The sequence below is a fragment of the Saccopteryx bilineata genome, chromosome 6, assembly GCF_036850765.1.
Source record: "Saccopteryx bilineata isolate mSacBil1 chromosome 6, mSacBil1_pri_phased_curated, whole genome shotgun sequence".
Taxonomy (NCBI): Eukaryota; Metazoa; Chordata; class Mammalia; order Chiroptera; family Emballonuridae; genus Saccopteryx; species Saccopteryx bilineata.
The window spans coordinates 129,003,153-129,022,641 of record NC_089495.1 but is presented as its reverse complement, the minus strand read 5'-3'; the positions used below and the strand labels follow the sequence as shown (position 1 = coordinate 129,022,641).

Genomic DNA, 19,489 nt, shown 5'->3' with positions numbered 1-19,489 from the left:
ATTGCTTTCTCATACGTGCCTTGACCGCGGGCCTTCAGCAGACCAAGTAACCCCTTGCTTGAGCCAGCAACCTTGGGTCCAAGCTGGTGAGCTTTTGCTCAAACCAGATGAGCCCACGCTCAAGCTGGTGACCTCGGGGTCTTGAACCTGAGTCTTCCGCATCCCAGTCCGATGCTCTATCCACTGCGCCACCGCCCGGTCAGGCCCCATCCTTTTATTCTGTAAGTATATTTTCTTAACTCCATGCTGTTCCCACTCAGGACCTGTTATTACTAGCAGCGTTGGTTCATGACTATTCACCAAATAGCGCAGGGTGACTAAGAACAGCAGTTAAACTGCATCCAACTCAAACATTAGAAAGTCCTTAGGCTACACCTGCCTTATTTTGAAGCTCTTCTCTTATTAAACAAAGTCAAGGGAAAGTTTGCTCTTTTAAGAAACCTGACCAGGAGGTGGCGCAGTGGATAGAGCATCGGACTGGAATGCGGAGGACCCAGGTTCGAGACCCTGAGGTCGCCAGCTTGAGCGTGGGCTAGTCTGGTTTGAGCAAAAAGCTCACCAGCTTGGACCCAAGGTTGCTGGCTCGAACAAGGGGTTACTTGGTGCTGAAAGCCTGTGGTCAAGGCACATATGAGAAAGCAATCAATGAACAACTAAGGTCTCGCAATGAAAAACTGATGATTGATGCTTCTCATCTCTCTCCGTTCCTGTCTGTCTGTCCCTGTCTATCCCTCTCTCTGACTCTCTGTCTCAAAAAAAAAAAAAAGAAAAAGAAACAATTTATTAGCCTGGCCTGGTGGTGCAGTGGATAGAGTGTCAACCTGGAATACTGAGGTCACTGGTTTGAAAACCTGGGCTTGCCCAGTCAAGGCATATATTACAAGCAACAAGCTAGCAATGAACAACTAAAGTGAAGCAATTCATGAGTTGATACTTCTCACTCACCCCCTCTGCAAAATCAATAAATAAAATCTTTAAAATAAGAAAGAACAATTTATTATACTCTGTATCACAAAGGTTTCATGGCAAGCAGCTAAGGAAAACATTGATCATGATTTTTTAAATTTTTTATTTTTTTAAATTTTAAAAAAAATTCATTTTAGAGAAGAGAGACACAGAGAAGCAGGAAGCATCAACTCCCATATGTGTCTTGACCTGGTAAGCCCAGGGTTTTGAACTGGCAACCTCAGCATTCCAAGGTCATCTTCAGCAGTCCAGTTCCAAGGTCATCGCTTTATCCACTGCGCTACCACAGGTCAGGCTTATGATTTAAATGAGGGCAATAATCTCTTGCATCACTGAAACCACTGAAAGTTTATGCAAAAGGATTTATTAACATCAATGCCATTCATCAATGTTCCTCATCACTGCAAGACTGAAGGAGACAAAAATGAGGACTTAGTGCTGGTTTTATCTGATACAAAGGAATGACAATTCAGTAAGCTGAAAAAGCAGCAGACAAGATAGGATGGTAAGAGGAGCAATTCAATGGCTCCTAAATTTATTGAGGACAACCTAAAGCTGGCAGTTTGGTCACTCCCAAAATCATTTCCAGGCCTGCTAAGAATGCAGCTTGTCCAAAGGTCAAACAGAAAGCAAAGTGAATGTGCTAAATTTTGAACTGGTCATTATAATATGGTCCTAGTAAGACAGTTTTGTGCCTAGACCCAAGGCTTAGCTAACAAGAAGCAGAATCCTAACTTCAGAATCATTCCTGGAGATGAAACAGGAGGGAATGGTAGAAAGGTGCCCTTAGAAGAGGTGTGTGGTACACTGGCCACTTCCCTTCTCTACCTTTGGGGCAGCTGTGTGGTTTGACATGGCCCATGCTCCACAGGTCCCGTTGGTCACATTATATTGCTAGTGTGGCTCCAGCTATGAAGGCTAATGAAGTATACAACTTTATGATGCCAATACCTTTCTTCTGAAATATTATGTACTTACTAAGGCTTGGAAAGTTGGTCTGAAGCTACTCCAGGTGTGTGAAGAAACAGGCAAGAACCCTTAATAAAGAGAACTATAGAGGGGCTGGCCACAGGCATCTGGTTAGGATCTGGTACACCTGAACATGAGTCCCTCCCCCACCCCAGACTCTTGGCATAGGCCTCCCTCCAGAGGAAATTGAGCTCACTTGATGAGATTCCTCATGATGTTGAGAGAGGACCCTCTATACCCTGATCCAAAATGATTCCAGTGGTTCAAATAGTGAAAAAGCTGATACAACTTCAGACGTTTCTCAAATCCAGGGGCCTTGGGGATCTTGCTGTGGTAGGCAGAGTAAAAGGAGCTACTAAAGCCCCCAAACATTCCGGCTATTGCCAGCTCATATTCTGAGTGGCCATAGAAAGAAGCTGGGTCAAAAATGATGGGTCCAGAGGAATCCTCTGCTACATTTCCTCCCCAAAGATCTCCATGGAGCAGGGCTGGGACGATGTCCAGATCAAGGAACAGGTCAGGGATCTTCAACTGCAGGGAGGAAATGAAACCTCAGCAAAACAAGCAATGCGTGTGGCAGGGCTGTAGATGCTCCTCCAAGTGTGTCTCTAAGCGTGCCTCCAAGCTGAGCATGGCATGCAGATGCTCGCTGCCATGCATGGCTCAGGTAGAATGCAGGGACACCAACAGCTATCCCACTGACCAACCCCACCCACACCTATCCACATCCACACCCAGAGTAGTGGCCACACCTGCCTTAGCATCTTCCCCTGTTGGAGCTACAGGGCACGGTGGGTACAGGGTACAGTGGTACTCCACTTACCTGCATAGCAGACCAGAGCTCAAGGGCCTCCCTGTCCCCAGACCCTTTTTCCACCATGTCCATTTGGGGCTGAATGCGCTGCTGGGCATAGAATGAGACCCAGTCTTTCTGCCAGTCATTCACCTGCACAGGCAAAAGGAGAAAACAGAGTTCAGAGGGACATGCCAGACCTAAAGGAACTGAACAAAATATCCCAAAGTAGAGAGAGCTGGTTGTTAGAGGCACTGCTCCAGGGACAGGTATGGAAGGGGTAGGAGCTAATGGAGCAGCATGAGGCTTCAAGGCCATGGTGGGACCTTATAGCCTATCCCAGGAGCAGAGGGAAACAAGAGGACCCTCCTCAGTGCAGACAGGGTCTATTCTGAAGAGCTCTAAGATGTTTTCTTTCAATCTATACTCACACAGGAGAAGATGCCAGAGTTGGCTGGCCTTCTTTGACCCTGTGACATTCAGGCCATAGTGCTGACCATCCAGGAGGGAAGCAAGACAGACATACATATGAGTAGAGTAGCAGAGGAAGCAGTATGTGACACCAAATGACAGAATATCATGTGCATATAAGTGCACTCTCACAACGTACACACATACTCTCACATATGTGCACATGTAAACACACTTGTACTGTCACACAAATGCACCCTCACACACAGACACATTTGCACACACACAGAAAGCAAGTTATAGGCGGGAGAGAAAGGAGCAGAGCTAGCTGAAACAACCCCAGAGCAGCATGGAACAGGAGGTATAGCTGTCAGCCACTCGCCACCCCAAGTAGATTTCCAGACAACCTCTGAAATATTTCAAAATTGGAATAGTGTCCAGTATACCCCAGTACCCACCAGGAAATACCCGAAAGTTTTCAGTAGTTCTCAGTAGTCCTCCTTCCAAGAAGCCACCTGCCTTTCCTCTGAGAGCACAGTGACCATTCTAACCACTCTATATTTGCCAGGTGTCAAACAGAACTCCCCAGGCTAAAATTCCTACGGGAGCCAATCAAAACTAAAATTACAATCCCTTTTCATTATGCTATCTTTGAGACCTTACTCTTTAAAACATTTTTTTAATTTCTAATTTCTACCCACCTTGAAATTCAGCATCCTAACTTGCTAGCCTTCTGTTTCTCTGAGCTTACCTAGCATATGAGATGGTTAAACCTCATGTTAACTTCTTAAAAATCAGCAAACAGCCTGACCTGCGGTGACACAACCTGAAATGCTGAGGTTGCCAGTTTGAAACCCCAGACTTGCCTGGTCAAGGCACATACAAGAAACAACTATGAGTTGATGCTTCCTGCTCCCCCCTACACTGCCTTTCTTTCTCTTTCTCTCTCTCTTTCTGTCTCTCCTCTCTCTAAAATCAATAAATAGTATCTTTAACCTGACTGGTGGTGGTGCAGTGGATAGAGCGTCAACTTGGAAGACTGAGGGCCCAGGTTCGAAATTCCAAAGTAGCTCACATGCTTGTTGGCTTGAGCGTGGGATCATCAACAGGATCCCAAGATCACCGGCTTGAGCCCAAGGCAGCTGGCTTGAGCCCATGGTCACTGGCTCAGCTAGAGTCCCCGGTCAAGGCACATATGAGAAGCAATCAATAAACAACTAAAGTGACAGAGCTACAAGTTGATGCTTCTCATCTCTCTCCCTTCCCATCTCTCTAAAAAAAAAAAAATATATATATATATATATATTTTTTTTTTTTTTTAAATCAGCAAACAAAGGAAGCAAAGACTTACTAAATTTCATCAAAAAGGGAGAGGATATGCTTTCCCCAGCTGTTTCTGAACAGCGATCCTGACTGGGAAATATAGGCAAAATGCTAGTGTGGCTCACCTGAGGAAGATATCCACAGCACGTCACCACGTCAAACCCAAACTGGTCTATAAAAGGCCGTTCCACCTGTCCATCTCCTCTCCCTTGAAAGCAAAACAAAACAGATGACAAGTTGCTTTGTTCCCTTGGGCCCTGCTCTTAGAGCTCACAGTAGCTTGAGACATGATGTCAGAATGCCCTTCTCCACCTCAAGTCCCCACCCAGAAACAAACAAAGACCCAGGACCAGAACCTGGTCCGTCACATTTAACAATCAAGAACACCCACTAATTTGCAGGAGAGACACCAGAGGATGCTCAGAAAAGAATGGCTTGCAGTGGCCAGCTCAGCTTTGCTATTTGTAAAAGACAAACTGCTACGCTTTGAAATGGACTCCTCCTTTGTAGCTCCCAAAACTCAAGGCAAATCCAAACCAGTACCTGTGCTTTGGAACATAACAGGTTGACTAACAGGATCTATCTGTCTCCCACGTAGATTCTCACAGGACTGAAGTGTGGTAGGATCTGCCTATCTAGAGTAGATTCTCACAGGTCATAAGTCTGACAGGATTTGTCTCCCACGTATAGTCTCAAAGGTTAGAAATCTGACAGGATCTGTCTGTCTTGAGCAGATTCTCACAGAACAGGAGTATGATAGATATCTGTCTAGAGTAGATATTCACAGGAACAGTAGATAATCATAAGATAGGAGTCTGATGGGATCCGTATCTTAAAGTAGATCTGCACAGGACAGGAGCCTGAGGGGATCTATCTCTCTAGGATAGATTCTCATAGGACAATAGTCTGACAGGATCTGTCTGTCTACAGCAGTAGATTACCACAGGACAGGAGTCTTATGTGATCTGTCTGAAGCAAATCCTCAAAAACAGATGTCAAACAGAATTGGTCCCTCAGAGTGGATTCTCAAAGAACTGGAGTCTGACCATTTCTATGTCTCCCACAGTGGATTCTCACAGGATAGGAGTCTGAGGATCTATTATCTCTCACAGTGGACTCCAAAATGACATGAGTCTGCTAGGACAGTGGTTTTCAACAGCAGGTATGTGAACCAGTGACAGACTGTGAAAGAGTTAACCACTTTGTATGAAGATTATAGACCCAGTGATCATAGTCAAATTCACTTATGCTCAGGATGATTTCTGCCTTAGTGGTATCCAAAATAATTCTTGTATTTTCACTGTTCCCCAAGTGTAAAAGGGTTGAAAACCACTGGTCTAGAGCACATTCTCACAAAACAAGAGTCTCTGACAGGATCTGTCTCCTACAGTGGATTCTCACAAAACAAAAGTCTGAGAGGATTTGTCTGTCTAGAGAAGATTCCCACGGGTCAGAACTCTTGATAAAATCTGTCTCCCACAGTGAAATCTCATAGTGCAGGAGTATAATAGGATCTGCTGTCTCCCCTACTGGATTATATTACAGAACAGAAATCTAACAAAATCTGTCTGTCTAGAGCATATTCTCACAAAACAGAAGTCTTATATAGGATCTGTCTCCCATAACAGATTCTTGCCGGACAGAAGTCTGACAGGAACTGTTTATCTAGAGCAGATTCTCACCGAACAGAAATCTAACAGGATCTGTCTAGAGCACATTCTCACAGGACAGGAGTCTGACAGGATCTGTCTATCTACAAACAGGGGTCCCCAAACTATTTACACAGGGGGCCAGTTCACTGTCCCTCAGACTGTTGGAGGGCCGGACTATTAAAAAAACTATGAACAAATCCCTATGCACACTGCACGTATTTTAAAGTAAAAAAACAAACGGGAACAAATACAATATTTAAAATAAAGAACAAGTAAATTTAAATCAACAAACTGACCAGTATTTCAATGGGAACTATGGGTCTGCTTTCAGCTAATGAGATGGTCAATGTCCAATTCCATATTTGTCACTGCTAGCCGTGACAAGTGGTATGACACACTTCTGGAGCCATGAGGTGTCCGTCCTGCGTCACTGGAAGTAGTACTGTATGTGAGCGACGCTGTGCTTTGCAGCGCCGCCACATACAGTGCTCCTCTCACTGACCACCAATGAAAGAGGTGCCCCTTCCAGAAGTGCGGCGGGGGCCGGATAAATGGCCTCAGGGGGCCGCATGTGGCCCGCGGGCCATAGTTTGGGGACCTCTGTACAACAGTGTATTCTCACAATACAGGAGTCTGAGAGGATCTGTATCAAGCATATTCTCACATGTACAAAATCTGACAGGATCCGTCTCCCATAATGAATTCTCACAGGACAGGAGTCTAAGGATCTGTCCAATGTAGATTCTCACAAGTCAGAAATCTGGATCTGTCTGTCTAGAGCACATTCTCACAGGATAAAAGTCTTATAGGAGTCATCTCCCACAGTATTCTCACAGCACTGAAGTCTGACAGGATCTGTCTCCCACAACAGATTCTCACAGGAGAGGTCTGTGCCAAGATCTGTGTATATACCACAGTGGATTATCACAGGGAAAAAGTATTATAGGATCTGCTATTTCACACACTGGATTCTCACAGGACAGGAATCTGATAGGCTCTGTCTAGAGCAGTGTCTTTCAACAGCCAGTCCGTGGACTAGTTCGCCAGAAACTCCATGCCAGTCCATGAAAGAGTTAATCACCTTGATGTATGAAGATTATAGACCCAATGATCTTAGTCAAATTCACCTATGTTCAGAGTGATTTCTACCTTAATGGTCCCTGAAGTAAAATAATTCTACTTTTACCGGTCCCCAAGTGTAAAAGGGCTGAAAACCATTGGTCTACATTACATTCTCACAAGACACAAGTCTGACAAGATCTGTCTATTTACAGCATATGCTCACAGGATCTGTTTCTAACAGTGAATATTCACAGGACTGCAATCTACTGAGCAATAACTGTCTAGACAGATTCTCACAGGACAGGAGTCTGACAGGATTTGTCTGTCTAGGGCAGATTCTCACAAGATAGAACACTGACAGAATCTGTTTTCCACAGTGGATTCTCAAAGGAGTTTTCGGGGAGCTGTCCGCCTATAATAGATCATCATAATACAGGAGTCTGACAGGGTCTGTATCATACAGTAGATTTTCAAAGGATAGGAGTCTGACAGGACCTATCTGTCTGTAGAAAATTCTCACAAAACAAATGTCTGATCATCAGTTTTTCGTTGTGACACCTTAGTTGCTCATTGATTGCTTTCTCATAGGTGCCTTGACCAAAGGGGCTACTGCAGACTGAATGACCCCTTGCTCAAGCCAGTGACTTTGGCTGGGCTCAAGCGGTGAGCCTTGCTCTAACCATATGAGCCCACGCTCAAGTCATCGACCTCGGGGTTTTGAATCTGGGTCCTTCGCGTCCCAGTCTGACACTCTAGCCACTGAGCCACTGCCTGGTCAGGCCCCACAATGGATTCTTGCAGAACTAAAGTGTGACAATACATGTGTATTCTTACAGGACAAGACTATGACAGGATATGTCTATCTAAAGCATTAGATTCTCACAGGACAGAAGTCATATATCTGTCTGTCTAGCACAGCAGATTTCCATAGCACTGGTGTTGACAGGGTCTGTTTATTTAGCAGAGTAGATCCTCAGCCATCTGTTTCTGGTGTTAGCTATTCTGCTTAGCAGAGTTACCATATGGGCTACACACATGGATTATCAAATGTCAATGGATGAAAATACTGGAAGATACTCACAATGCGAACGGCACACCCAGCCCTAAAAAGGTTAGATGTGAGGGCTGTCATTGTGAGCTTCATGTATGATTTGTCTTAGGAGAGAAGGCACTATGTAGAAAGCCAGAGAAAATTCGATAGACTTACTTTTGGGGAATGAGAGGTAAAAGAAACCATAATATAATAGGGTTTTGAGTCCAAGAAGTATTTCCTGTTTTCCAAATGCATTTGTGGTATTGTACACTAATTGCAAATGCATTCACTGTGTTCATAGCACCTAAAATGTGCATCTTAAAGTTGACAATCCTTCCCTTTGGTATCAACTCAAGTCTGACCCTCACTCATATGGGCTGTGGCATAACCTCATCCAGACACCCATAAGGATCAGAATGTCCTCCTTCTCCAGACAAGTCCTTCTTGGCCCACAATATGTCATACCCACGATGCTGGACTCCTTCTGTAGCACCTCTCCAAGTCTCTTGTTCTCTAGGTGCAGATCTGCTAGCTGAGCTCCAAGCTTTGCAGCATGACTGTGAAACCAAAAGGCAACAACTAAATGCAAGATACAATGCAGGAATACAGACAACTAAAAGGTCTCAAGCCATATAAAGTAGGTCAAACATTTTGAGGTTATAAAGTTTCTTTTGGTGATGCAAGAGGGAAGGTGATGGGCCCTCATTATTTGATAGTCTTTTCTAACCTCATCTGAGCTTGTAGCTAAGTCCTTTGTTAGCATCTTACCCTGAGAGATTCTGATCCTGTTTGCCTTTGGCTTATAGAGTACATGCTATTCATTCTGTGTGGGGTCGCAGGTTCCTTATATTGCATCCCTAAAAGTTATACCCCAATAGAAGCTTCAGGTATAAAGGAACCACTCAGAAGAAAAACAAAGCCAACAAGAGGGGAAGGTGCCAGGACGTACCTGCTCAGATACTTCATGTCCAAATGTTCCATCACTAGCATACTGCCACCTCCTGGGGCATCAAGAACCTTGATGGGTTGGGGCACTTTCACTGTGCCTGTTTTCAGGATGGCAGTTAAACTTGCCATCTCACCTTCAAACATTCTTTTAGCCTGTCAGAAAAAATAATGAAAGAGGGTAAAGAGGAGAGTGGAATCACTTCTGTAAAGGTTCTATGTTGACTGCTATGTGGTCCTAAGTGCCTAAACCTACAAATACCGGTATTGTACAGCTGAGTCAACCAAAAATTTTAAAAAATAAAATAAAATAGCCTGACCTGTGGAGGCACAGTGGATAAAGCGTCAACCTGGAATGCTGAGGTTGCCGGTTCAAAACCCTGGGCCTGCCCGGTCAAGGCATATATGGAGGTTGATGCTTCCTGCTCCTCCCCCCCCCCCTTCTTTCTCTCTCTCTTCTCTAAAATGAATAAATAAAAATTAAAAATAAAATAAAATAAAATAAAAGCTTAACCAAAGTAAAAGCAAGCATCGGTGGGGCTAGTGCTACAAAAAAAAAAAGGTATAATAAATAAAATCTAGAGCTTAAAGGAGGAATATGAAAGAAAACCAATTACAAATGGTATGCACGAGTATGCAAAGGAAAGATAAAGAATAATTAACAGATAAAAACAATTTAGACAAGGTTAAATTCAAGCAGGGGTGAGAAGAATAGCAAAAGAGCAACCAAGAAGTCTTTTCTAAGAAGTCTAGAAGAAGATCTTTACACTTCCTATAAGGTAAAAAAATAGAGTCCTATTTTCCTGCCTGACCAGGTGGTGGTGCAGTGGATAGAGCATCGGACTGGGACACAGAGAACCCAGGTTCGAAACCCTGAGGTTGCTGGCTTGAGTCCAAAGGTCGCTCGCTTAAAGCCCAAGGTCGCTGGCTTAAGCAAGGGTCACTCACTCTGCTGAAGCCCACCACCCCATCAAGGCACATATGAGAAAGCAATCAATGAACTAAGGAGCCACAACAAAGAACTGATGCTTCACATCTCTCTCCCTTCCTGTCTGTCTGTCCCTATATACCCCTCTCTGTCTGTCTGTCACAAACAACAAAGTCCTATTTTCCATATAACCAGCTACTGTTTATGTTATGACATTTGTATAACTCATACAATATATGCCAAAGCTAACTAGAAACATATTTGGATCTATCAAACGACTGCAAAAAACTTATTAGCAAAAAAATTCTAAAAAAAGCAAAGTACCAAGAAAATGGACTTTGATGACAAAATAAAAAGAACCTGAAGAAATAAAGAGCAATATTTAAAAAGCATCAGTAAATGGTTTCATCATAACAGAAAATATTCACTTCCCCTGTAATCCATATCAAGTTTTGCCCTGGCTGGATAGCTTGGTTGGTTAGAGCATCATCTCAAAGCACAGAGGTTGGAGTTCATTCCCCGGTCAGGGCACACACAGGAACAGATCAATATTCTTGTCTCGGCCCTGGCCGGTTGGCTCAGTGGTAGAGCCTTGGCCTGGCGTGAGGAAGTCCTAAGTTCGATTCCCGGCCAGGGCACACAGGGGAAGTGCCCATCTGATTCTCCACCCTACCCCCTCTACTTCCTCTGTCTCTCTCTTCCCCTCCCGCATCCAAGGCTCCACTGGAGCAAAGATGGCCGGGCGCTGGGGATGGCTCCATGGCCTCTGCCTCAGGCGCTAGAGTGGCTCTGGTCGCAACAGAGCTACGCCCCGGATGGGCAGAGCATCGCCCCCTGGTGGGCGTGCTGGGTGGATCCTGGTTGAGTGCATGCGGGAGTCTGTCTGACTGCCTCCCCATTTCCAGCTTCAGAAAAATACAAAAAAAAAATAAAAATACAAAAAATAAAAATAAAGTACTTAAAAATATATTCTTGTCTCTCTCTCTCCCCCTTGCTCTCTTGCTAAAATCAATAAATAAAATGTTTTTAAAAATACAAAGTTTTAGGCCTAGCGTGCAGAGGACCCAGGTTCCATTCCCGGCCAGGGCACATAGGAGAAGCGCCCATTTGCTTCTCCACCCCTCCGCCGCGCTTTCCTCTCTGTCTCTCTCTTCCCCTCCTGCAGCCAAGGCTCCATTGGAGCAGAGATGGCCCGGGCGCTGGGGATGGCTCTGTGGCCTCTGCCTCAGGCGCTGGAGTGGCTCTGGTCGCAACATGGCGACGCCCAGGATGGGCAGAGCGTCGCCCCTGGTGGGCGTGCCGGGTGGATCCCGGTCGGGCGCATGCGGGAGTCTGTCTGACTGTCTCTCCCCGTTTCCAGCTTCAGAAAAATGAAAAAAAAAGAAAAAAAAAATACAAAGTTTTGACTTATTACAAATGCCAGTGAAGGTGGAAATACAAACACGAAAAGGATGGATGCCACACAAGAGGAAAAATACCCATAGAAGTCGTGTAGTTTAAAGTAAGGAAAAAATGCCACTGCTACATTAGAACTGCTCACGGTAAATAAAAAAAAGAGTAACTTCAAGGACAAATAGTTGACAAGTTCCTACAAAAGGGATGTGTACAGGATGACACCCAGCTGATTTCTGAAGAAAAAAGTGTTGAAGGTTTGTCTTAAAAGAATTACAGCATTTCAGAGAGATCATCCTACATCGTGGAAGGTGGAATTTTTGTTAAGAAAATGAAAATGAGTCTGATCAGGTGGCGGTGCAGTGGATAGAGCAATGGACTGGGACACAGAGGACCCAGGTTCGAAACCCCAAGGTTGCTGGCTTGAGTGCAGGCTCATCTGGCCTGAGCATGGGGTCGCTGGCTTGAACATGGGATCATAGACATGACCCCCTGGTCACTGGCTTGAGCCCAAAGGTTGTTGCCTTAAAGCCCAAGGTTGCTGGCGTGAGCCCAAGGTCTCTGGCTTGAGAAAGGGGTCACTTGCTCTGCTGTAGCCCCTCCCCCCCAAGACACATATGACAAAGCAATCAATGAACAACTAAGGTGCTGCAATGAAGAATTGATGCTTCTCATCTCTCCCTTCCTATCTGTCTGTCCCTCTCACTGTCTATCACACACACACAAAAAAAATGATGACTGCAAGAATGATTTCTAAGGAAAGGATAAAAGCACCACCATTGTGTGTGACATCTGGGACTGGTATTGGGATAAGAGCCTCAGCTTCATTTGAAACAAGACATAGCCCAATCCTGCTCATTGCCTACTGGAGCCAGGCTGGGTCTTACAGATAACAGTAAATGGAGTGACCCACCTAAAATGGGCAAAGTGTCACCAACAAATAGAAGTAACAACTTTCAGTGAGGCTCACCTCTTTTTTACAGGGCCCTTGAGAACAAAGTTCAAGTCCAAACAGAATGGAGTGGGTGGCTGCAATGAACTGAATGCTTCTACAGCCCCCAAATTTCTTTTGTGTGTGTATGTAACAGAGACAGAGAGGACAGAGAGAGACAGCAAGGGAGAGAGATGAGAAACATCAATTCTTTTTTTTTTTTTGTATTTTTCTGAAGCTGGAAATGGGGAGAAACAGCCAGACAGACTCCCGCATGCGCCTGACCAGGATCCACCTGGCACGCCAACCGATGCTCTGCCCCTCCAGGGCGTCGCTCTGTTGCGACCAGAGCCACTCCAGCGCCTGGGGCAGAGGCCAAGGAGCCATCCCCAGCGCCTGGGCCATCTTTGCTCCAATGGAGCCCCGGCTGCGGGAGGGGAAGAGAGAGACAGAGAGGAAGGAGAGGGGGAGGGGTGGAGAAGCAGATGGGTGCTTCTCCTGTGTGCCCTGGCCGGGAATCGAACCCGGGACTTCTGCACACCAGGCCCACGCTCTACCACTGAGCCAACCGGCCAGGGCAGAAACATCAATTCTTCATTATGGCACTTCAGTTGTTCATTTAGTTTTCTCATATGTGCCTTGACCAGGGGGCTATAGCAAAACGAGTGACCCCTTGCTCAAGCCATGACCTTAGGCTCAAGCCTGCAATCTTTGGGCTCAAGTCAGTGACCATGGGGTCATGTCTATGATCCCAAACTCAAGCCAGTGATCCCACACTCAAGCTGGTGAGCTTGCACTCAAGCAGGCGACCTTGGGGTTTCGAACCTGGGTCTTCTGTGTCCAGTCAGATGCTCTATTCACTGCGCCAGTGCCTGGTCAGGCTACAGCCTTCAAATTTCAAAGTGGAAACCTAACCCCTTATGTGATAGGGTTAGGAGGTGGAGTCTTCAGGGATGATTAGGTTATAGGGGTGAAGCCCTCATGATGGGATTGGTGCCCTTCTAAAAGACACCTAGCCTGACCAGGCAGTGGAGCAGTAGATAGAGCAACAGGTTGGAACATGGAGGACCCAGGTTCAAAACCTCAAGGTCACCAGCTTGAGGTTTGAGCAAGGCTCACAAGCTTGAGCCCAAGGTCACTGGCTTGAACAAGGGGTCACTTGGTCTGCTGTAGCCCCCCCCCCCCCATCAAGGCACATATGAGAAAGCAATCAATGAACAACTAAAGTGCCGCAATGAAAAATTGATGCTTCTCATCTCTCCCTTCCTATCTGTCCCTGTCTATCCCTCTCTCTGTCTCTGTCACACACACACATACACACAAAATTTTTAACCTAAAAAAATCAAAGAGGCCCAGAGTGTTCCTTGGCCCTTTCCCTCAAATGAGGACAACCATCATTAGTGGCCTCTGCATTATGCAAGGGGTCTCTCACCACACCCTGAATCTGCCAGCGCCTTGAGTTTGGGCTTCCAGACTCCTAATTTTGAGAAATAAATGTTTGTTGTTTATGTCGCCCAGTCTGTGGTATGGTTATAGCAGCCCAAACTGACTAAGGCAGTGGCTAAAATTATTTTCAATAATTTAGAAACGGTTTTGATCTCTAAAAGTTCAAATAAACTCCAGGACATGAGGCTTCTGCTACCTGTCCGTGTTCAAAACTTGTCTAACATTCATTCCCTCACAGTAGCGGCCATATCAATCACGAAAAAAACCAAAATATCCACAGCATTCACCGTCCACACCCGCACAGGGAAGGCTCGCATGGACGGGCCTGGACGTCCGACAAACTCCCTGGGGCTTAAGGGGCAACACAGGGCTGAATCTGCACCGCTCACCTCAAAAACGCCCACGCTCAGCCTGACTGTAAGGACCGGGTCACCGAGTGCTACTGCCCTGCGGCCACGGAGTGTGACGGCCCCCGCCCCAGCCCTCATACAAGAACCCGGACTCAAGCTTCCCACCCCTTCCCCCAGGCCCCGAATCCCGGACCCTGCCCTCAGCCCTCTCGGCCCTCCCCGGCTTGCAGCAGCCCTGACCTCCGCCTTGGGGTTCACTTTCACAAACACTCGTCCTCTCTCCGTGTCGTAACTCTGGCCCTGGCTAATACACCCGCCCCCCGAGTGACCCGTGGCCTTCACGGAGCTTGTGCCCAGTTCCCGCCTCAGCAGCTCCTCCATGTTCCCTGCGAGCCTCTGCAGATACGCCACAGGACGAAAAAGAGCCAGCGACGGCGTGGAGACGTCCCGGACTGGAAGAGGCGCGCGGTACTTCACGTAGGGGCGGGGCGGGGCTGACGCGCAGGGATTGGGTGAGGAGCGGGTGACGCAAGGCGGGGGCGGGGCCGCACTGCTGGCCCACAGGGGTCTCTAGGCTTTGGTGGCTTTTTCTGCCTTCTGGCCCTGCTCCTGACTTTGCCTTTGACCTGTCTTTGACCTGGTTTGGCCTTTGCCTTGTCCTGACCGTTTTCTTTCCCTGACCCTAGTGTTGTTCTGTCCCTTACCCTGCCCACTGGCCTTCTCTTGCCCTGGTTTGCATACCATGCTCCAGCTCAGTGTTCTGGGTTCTTCTCTTCTTCTGCCCCAGCTGACATAGTCACACCTCTTGGGAGGTTTCCCTGACCTGGGCGACTCCTGCAATGCCCTAGGCTAGGGGACGGAATCTAACCACTTTTTCTTTTCTTTTCTTTTTTTGAGCATAATTATGCATCGGTTTTTCCAACTAGACTTTAGCAATTTGAGGGCAGAATAAAGTCTGCTTTGCTCTCTGCATTAGCATTCTCCAGAGAAACAGAACAAACAGAATGTGTATGCATATAAAATGATTTATTTTAAAGAATCAGCTCACACAGCTGTGGAAGTGCAAGACCAAAATCTGAAGGGTAGACCAGCAAGATGAAGACCCAAAGAAGAGATATTTGGCAGAATCTCCTCTCCCTTGGGTGAGGTCAGTGTTTGTTCTATTCAGGCCTTCACTGAGTGAATGAGGCCCAACCACACTATGGAGGTTACTTGGTTTTATTCACAGTCCACCAATTTAGATAGTGATCTCATCCAAAACATAGCTTCACAGAAACACCCAGAATAATGTTTGATCAAATACCTGGACACAGTGCCCCACATTCACCATTGCTTCCCAATGTTTAGCATGTTGCACAATGCTGTAGTCATTCAATAAGAATTTGCTAAAACAATAAACTAAAGCATAATAACTGAGCCTGACCTGTGGTGGCACCGTGGATAAAGCATCTACATGGAGCACTGAGGTTGCCAGTTCAAAACCCTGGGCTTGCCTGGTCAAGGAACATATGGGAGATGACAATTCTTGATTCTCCCTCCTTCTCTCTCTCTTTCTTTCTCCCCTCTCTAAAATAAATAAAAATAAAATCTTACCAAAAAAAATAGTAATTGAGCCTGAACAGGCAATGGCACAGTGGATAGAGCATCAGACTGGGAGGCAGAGGGCTCAGGTTTGAAACCCTGAGGTTGCCAGCTAAGCATGGCTTCATCTCACTCTTCTGTAGCCCCTCGGTAAAGTCACATATAAGAAAACAGCCCTGGCCGGTTGGCTCAGCGGTAGAGCGTCGGCCTAGCGTGCGGAGGACCCGGGTTCGATTCCCGGCCAGGGCACATAGGAGAAGCGCCCATTTGCTTCTCCACCCCTCCGCCACGCCTTCCTCTCTGTCTCTCTCTTCCCCTCCCGCAGCCAAGGCTCCATTGGAGCAAAGATGGCCCGGCCGCTGGGGATGGCTCTGTGGCCTCTGCCCCGGGCGCTAGAGTGGCTCTGGTCGCAACATGGCGACACCCAGGAGGGTCGCAACATGGCGACGCCCAGGATGGGCAGAGCATCGCCCCCTGGTGGGCAGAGCGTCGCCCCTGGTGGGCGTGCCGGGTGGATCCCGGTCGGGCGCATGCGGGAGTCTGTCTGACTGTCTCTCCCTGTTTCCAGCTTCGGAAAAATGCAAAACAAAACAAAACAAAAAAAAACCAAACAAACAGCCCTGGCCGGTTAGCTTAGTAGTAGAGCGTCGGCCTGGCATGCGGGAGTCCCAGGTTCGATTCTCAGCCAGGGCACACAGGAGAAGCGCCCATCTGCTTCTCCACCCCTCCGCCTCTCCTTCTTCTCTGTCTCTCTCTTCCCCTCCCACAGCCAAGGCTCCATTGGAGTAAAGTTTGCATGGGCGCTGAGGATGGTTCTGTGGCCTCTGCCTCAGGCGCTAGAATGGCTCTGATTGCGGCAGTACAACGCCCCAGACGGGCAAAGCATCGCCCCCTGGTGGGCGTGCCGGGTGGATCCCGGTCGGGCGCATGCGGGAGTCTGTCTGACTGCCTCCTCGTTTCCAACTTCAGAAAAATACAAAAAAAAAAAAAAAAAAAAAAAAAGAAAACAATCAAACAATCAATGAACAACTAAGGAGCCTCAACAAAGAATTGATGTTTCTCATCTCTCTCCTTTCCTGTCTGTCCTTATCTGTCCCTCTCTCTGTCTCTTTCTCTGTTTCTGTCACACACACACACACACAAAAATAATAATTGAGGACCTGAAAGTTGAAGAATTAAGATATAAGAGTAGATTAAAAGGAAAGTTTTGTGCCCAGATTATTTGGACCAATATTCCTGCTGAAAACAACTAGAGGTCACAGTGGCCCATTTGGCCGCTGACTCAAAGCACGAGCAGTCTGGAGGTACTTGGAGGAGTCAGGAGTGCTAGAAACACTGACCAAAGTATTGGTAGGTTTATGTGAAGAACCAGAGATACCTAATAGTGTTATATCTGAACAGCAAGAAACAAACGTCTTACCATACAATCAATCAATTAGCCAAATTAAGAAATTTAGGAGTCTTGCCTGACCAGGCAGTGGCGCAGTGGATAGAGCATCGAACCGGGATGCAGAGGATCCAGGTTCGAGACTCCGAGGTCGCCAGCTTGAGTGTGGGCTCATCTGGTTTGAGCAAAGCTCACCAGCTTGGACCTGGGGTCGCTGGCTTGAGCAAGGGGTTACTCAGCCTGCTGTGGCCCCATGGTCAAAGCACATATGAGAAAGCAATCAATGAACAACTAGGGTGTCACAACAAAAAACTAATGATTGATGCTTCTCATTCTCTCCATTCCTGTCTGTCTGTCCCTGTCTATCCCTCTCTCTGACTCTCTCTCTCTCTCTGTCTCTGTAAAAAAAACAAAAAGAAAGAAAGAAAAGAAATTTAGGAGTCTTTTAATTAGCCGGCTGTGTGGACCACATGGAGATCTAAGTCGTTCAAATCAATGTGGCGGTGAACACAGTTTGGGGCTGACATTTATAGGGAAAATTACATACTGACTGAGAAATGGGGAGGGGAGAAAGCATAGCAGTGAAACAAGCTTTCTTACAATGTTTATCTATAGCAGTGGTTCTCAAAGTGTGCGCCAGGGTGCCCTGGTGTGCCCTAGAAGATTTCCAGGTGTGCCCTATGGTATTCCAGAGAAATATGTGCCTGTTGGGCAGTGATTTTCAACCTTTTTTGAGACGCAGCATATTTTTTACATTTACAAAATCCTGGGGCACACCACCTACCAAAATGACACAAAATGACACTCTAACACAGTACATATTATACATATAGTTAATAATATAGTTCCTAAATGTATTTATACTCACACCTGACCATGTGTCACAGCACACTAGTGTGCTGCAGCACACTGGTTGAAAAACACTGCAGGACCAAAAAAACCAACAGGGTTTTTGGAGTTTAGATTTTTAGGGAACAGAGTTGTGAGGAATTGGCTGTAAGCTGACAGTCTGCCCAATCCCCCACCTCACTTGCCTGATTAGGTTGCAAAAGGCTATTAAGCTGTGGTGCTGGATTGTTTACACTATCCCCCATGTTCCCCGGAAATACTGGAGGCGAGTTTCTTCTATCCTTTGTTTGGTGTAAAGTTAAGATGATATATATGGTGGGGATTTTCTGCACTCAACACAATTAAGAGTACAAAGAGAGGAATTCCTCAATGTATTGATGAGGAAATGAGAGTTTGCCTTTCAAATATATGCCCAAACATTGAAGAAATCACTAGGACACATCAGGCCTATGTTTCTCATAAACACAAGAATGATAAAACAACACATTTGTGCTGGGACCTGCTGAATTTACTAAATCTTACTAAGAACATATCTATATATATAAAAAGATACCTTTTTTGTCATTTTTTAATTTTTTAACCCTTCTCTTTTATGAATTCTAAAAAGCATAACTCAAAAAATGTAACGTAAAAATGTTTTCTAATGTCAATAAATTTTATTTTGTCATATTTATTTTGTTTAATTAATATAAAAGCATACTTGGACCTTATATATTTATTTATTTATTTATTTATTTTTTGTATTTTTCTGAAGCTGGAAATGGGGAGGCAGTCAGACAGACTCCTGCATGCGCCTGACCGGGATCTACCCGGCACGCCCACCAGGGGGCGATGCTCTGCCCATTCGGGGCATCACTCTGTTGCGACCAGAGCCATTCTAGCGCCTGAGGCAGAGGCCATGGAGCCATCCCCAGCGCCTGGGCCATCTTTGCTCCAATGGAGCCTTGGATGCGGGAGGGGAAGAGAGAGACAGAGAGGAAGGAGAGGGGGAGGGGTGGAGAAGCAGATGGGCACTTCTCCTGTGTGCCCTGGCTGGGAATCGAACCCGGGACATCCGCACACCAGGCTGATGCTCTACCATTGAGCCAACCAGCCAGGGCCTTGGACCTTATATATATTTTTAAATATTTGACTTAATTATTATAACATATTTCTCAGAAATTTGTATAAAGTGTGCCTACAATTATTTGTAGGATTTAAATGTGCCCCAACTTCAAAAAGTTTGAGAACCCCTGATCTATAGGGTTAATACAGGGAGAAACATTCTGAGAACACCTGCAACTTTGCAAAGCTAGCCCAAGGCCACAGTCTGGGAAACCAGCCTCAAGGCCAAGAATAGGCAGTCTTTTCAGAAAAAAATAGTTCTGCTTATCTCTTTGTTTTAGAGAAAGTAAGTTTTGCCAAAAATTATTCATGTTAAGAGCCTTTCTTTTCTACACTTCATTCCCTACTGGTTTTAATTAAATTTTAA

The 19,489-nt window shown here is 46.1% G+C and overlaps 1 protein-coding gene across 3 annotated transcripts; it reads right to left on the bottom strand.

The window, feature by feature from the left end:
• Positions 1 to 1,019: 1,019 nt before the first annotated feature.
• LOC136308636 (ketosamine-3-kinase) lies at positions 1,020 to 14,667 on the bottom strand. Of its 3 annotated transcripts, none has more exons than XM_066236190.1 (7): positions 14,442 to 14,667; positions 9,159 to 9,310; positions 8,675 to 8,766; positions 4,588 to 4,670; positions 2,759 to 2,881; positions 2,132 to 2,466; positions 1,020 to 1,307 (listed from the first exon to the last, which is right to left on the bottom strand). In XM_066236190.1, the coding sequence occupies exons 1-7, from the start codon at positions 14,580 to 14,582 to the stop codon at positions 1,247 to 1,249; spliced, it is 987 nt and encodes a 328-aa protein (XP_066092287.1). In that variant the 5' UTR covers positions 14,583 to 14,667; the 3' UTR covers positions 1,020 to 1,246. The 3 variants fall into 3 exon arrangements, with proteins under 3 accessions (XP_066092287.1, XP_066092288.1, XP_066092289.1); XM_066236191.1 differs by having other exon boundaries at positions 1,020 to 1,375; positions 14,442 to 14,666; XM_066236192.1 differs by lacking the exon at positions 1,020 to 1,307 and having other exon boundaries at positions 1,466 to 2,466; positions 14,442 to 14,666.
• Positions 14,668 to 19,489: the final 4,822 nt, after the last annotated feature.

Coding starts and splice junctions, on each gene's coding strand:
- LOC136308636 (XM_066236190.1), bottom strand. CDS start 14,582: ATGGAGGAGCTGCTGAGGCGGGAACTGGGCACAAGCTCCGTGAAGGCC. Junction 8,767..9,158: donor GACATGAAGTATCTGAGCAG/GTACGTCCTGGC, acceptor TTGGTTTCACAG/TCATGCTGCAAAGCTTGGAG. Junction 4,671..8,674: donor GAAGGAGTCCAGCATCGTGG/GTATGACATATT, acceptor TTTGCTTTCAAG/GGAGAGGAGATGGACAGGTG.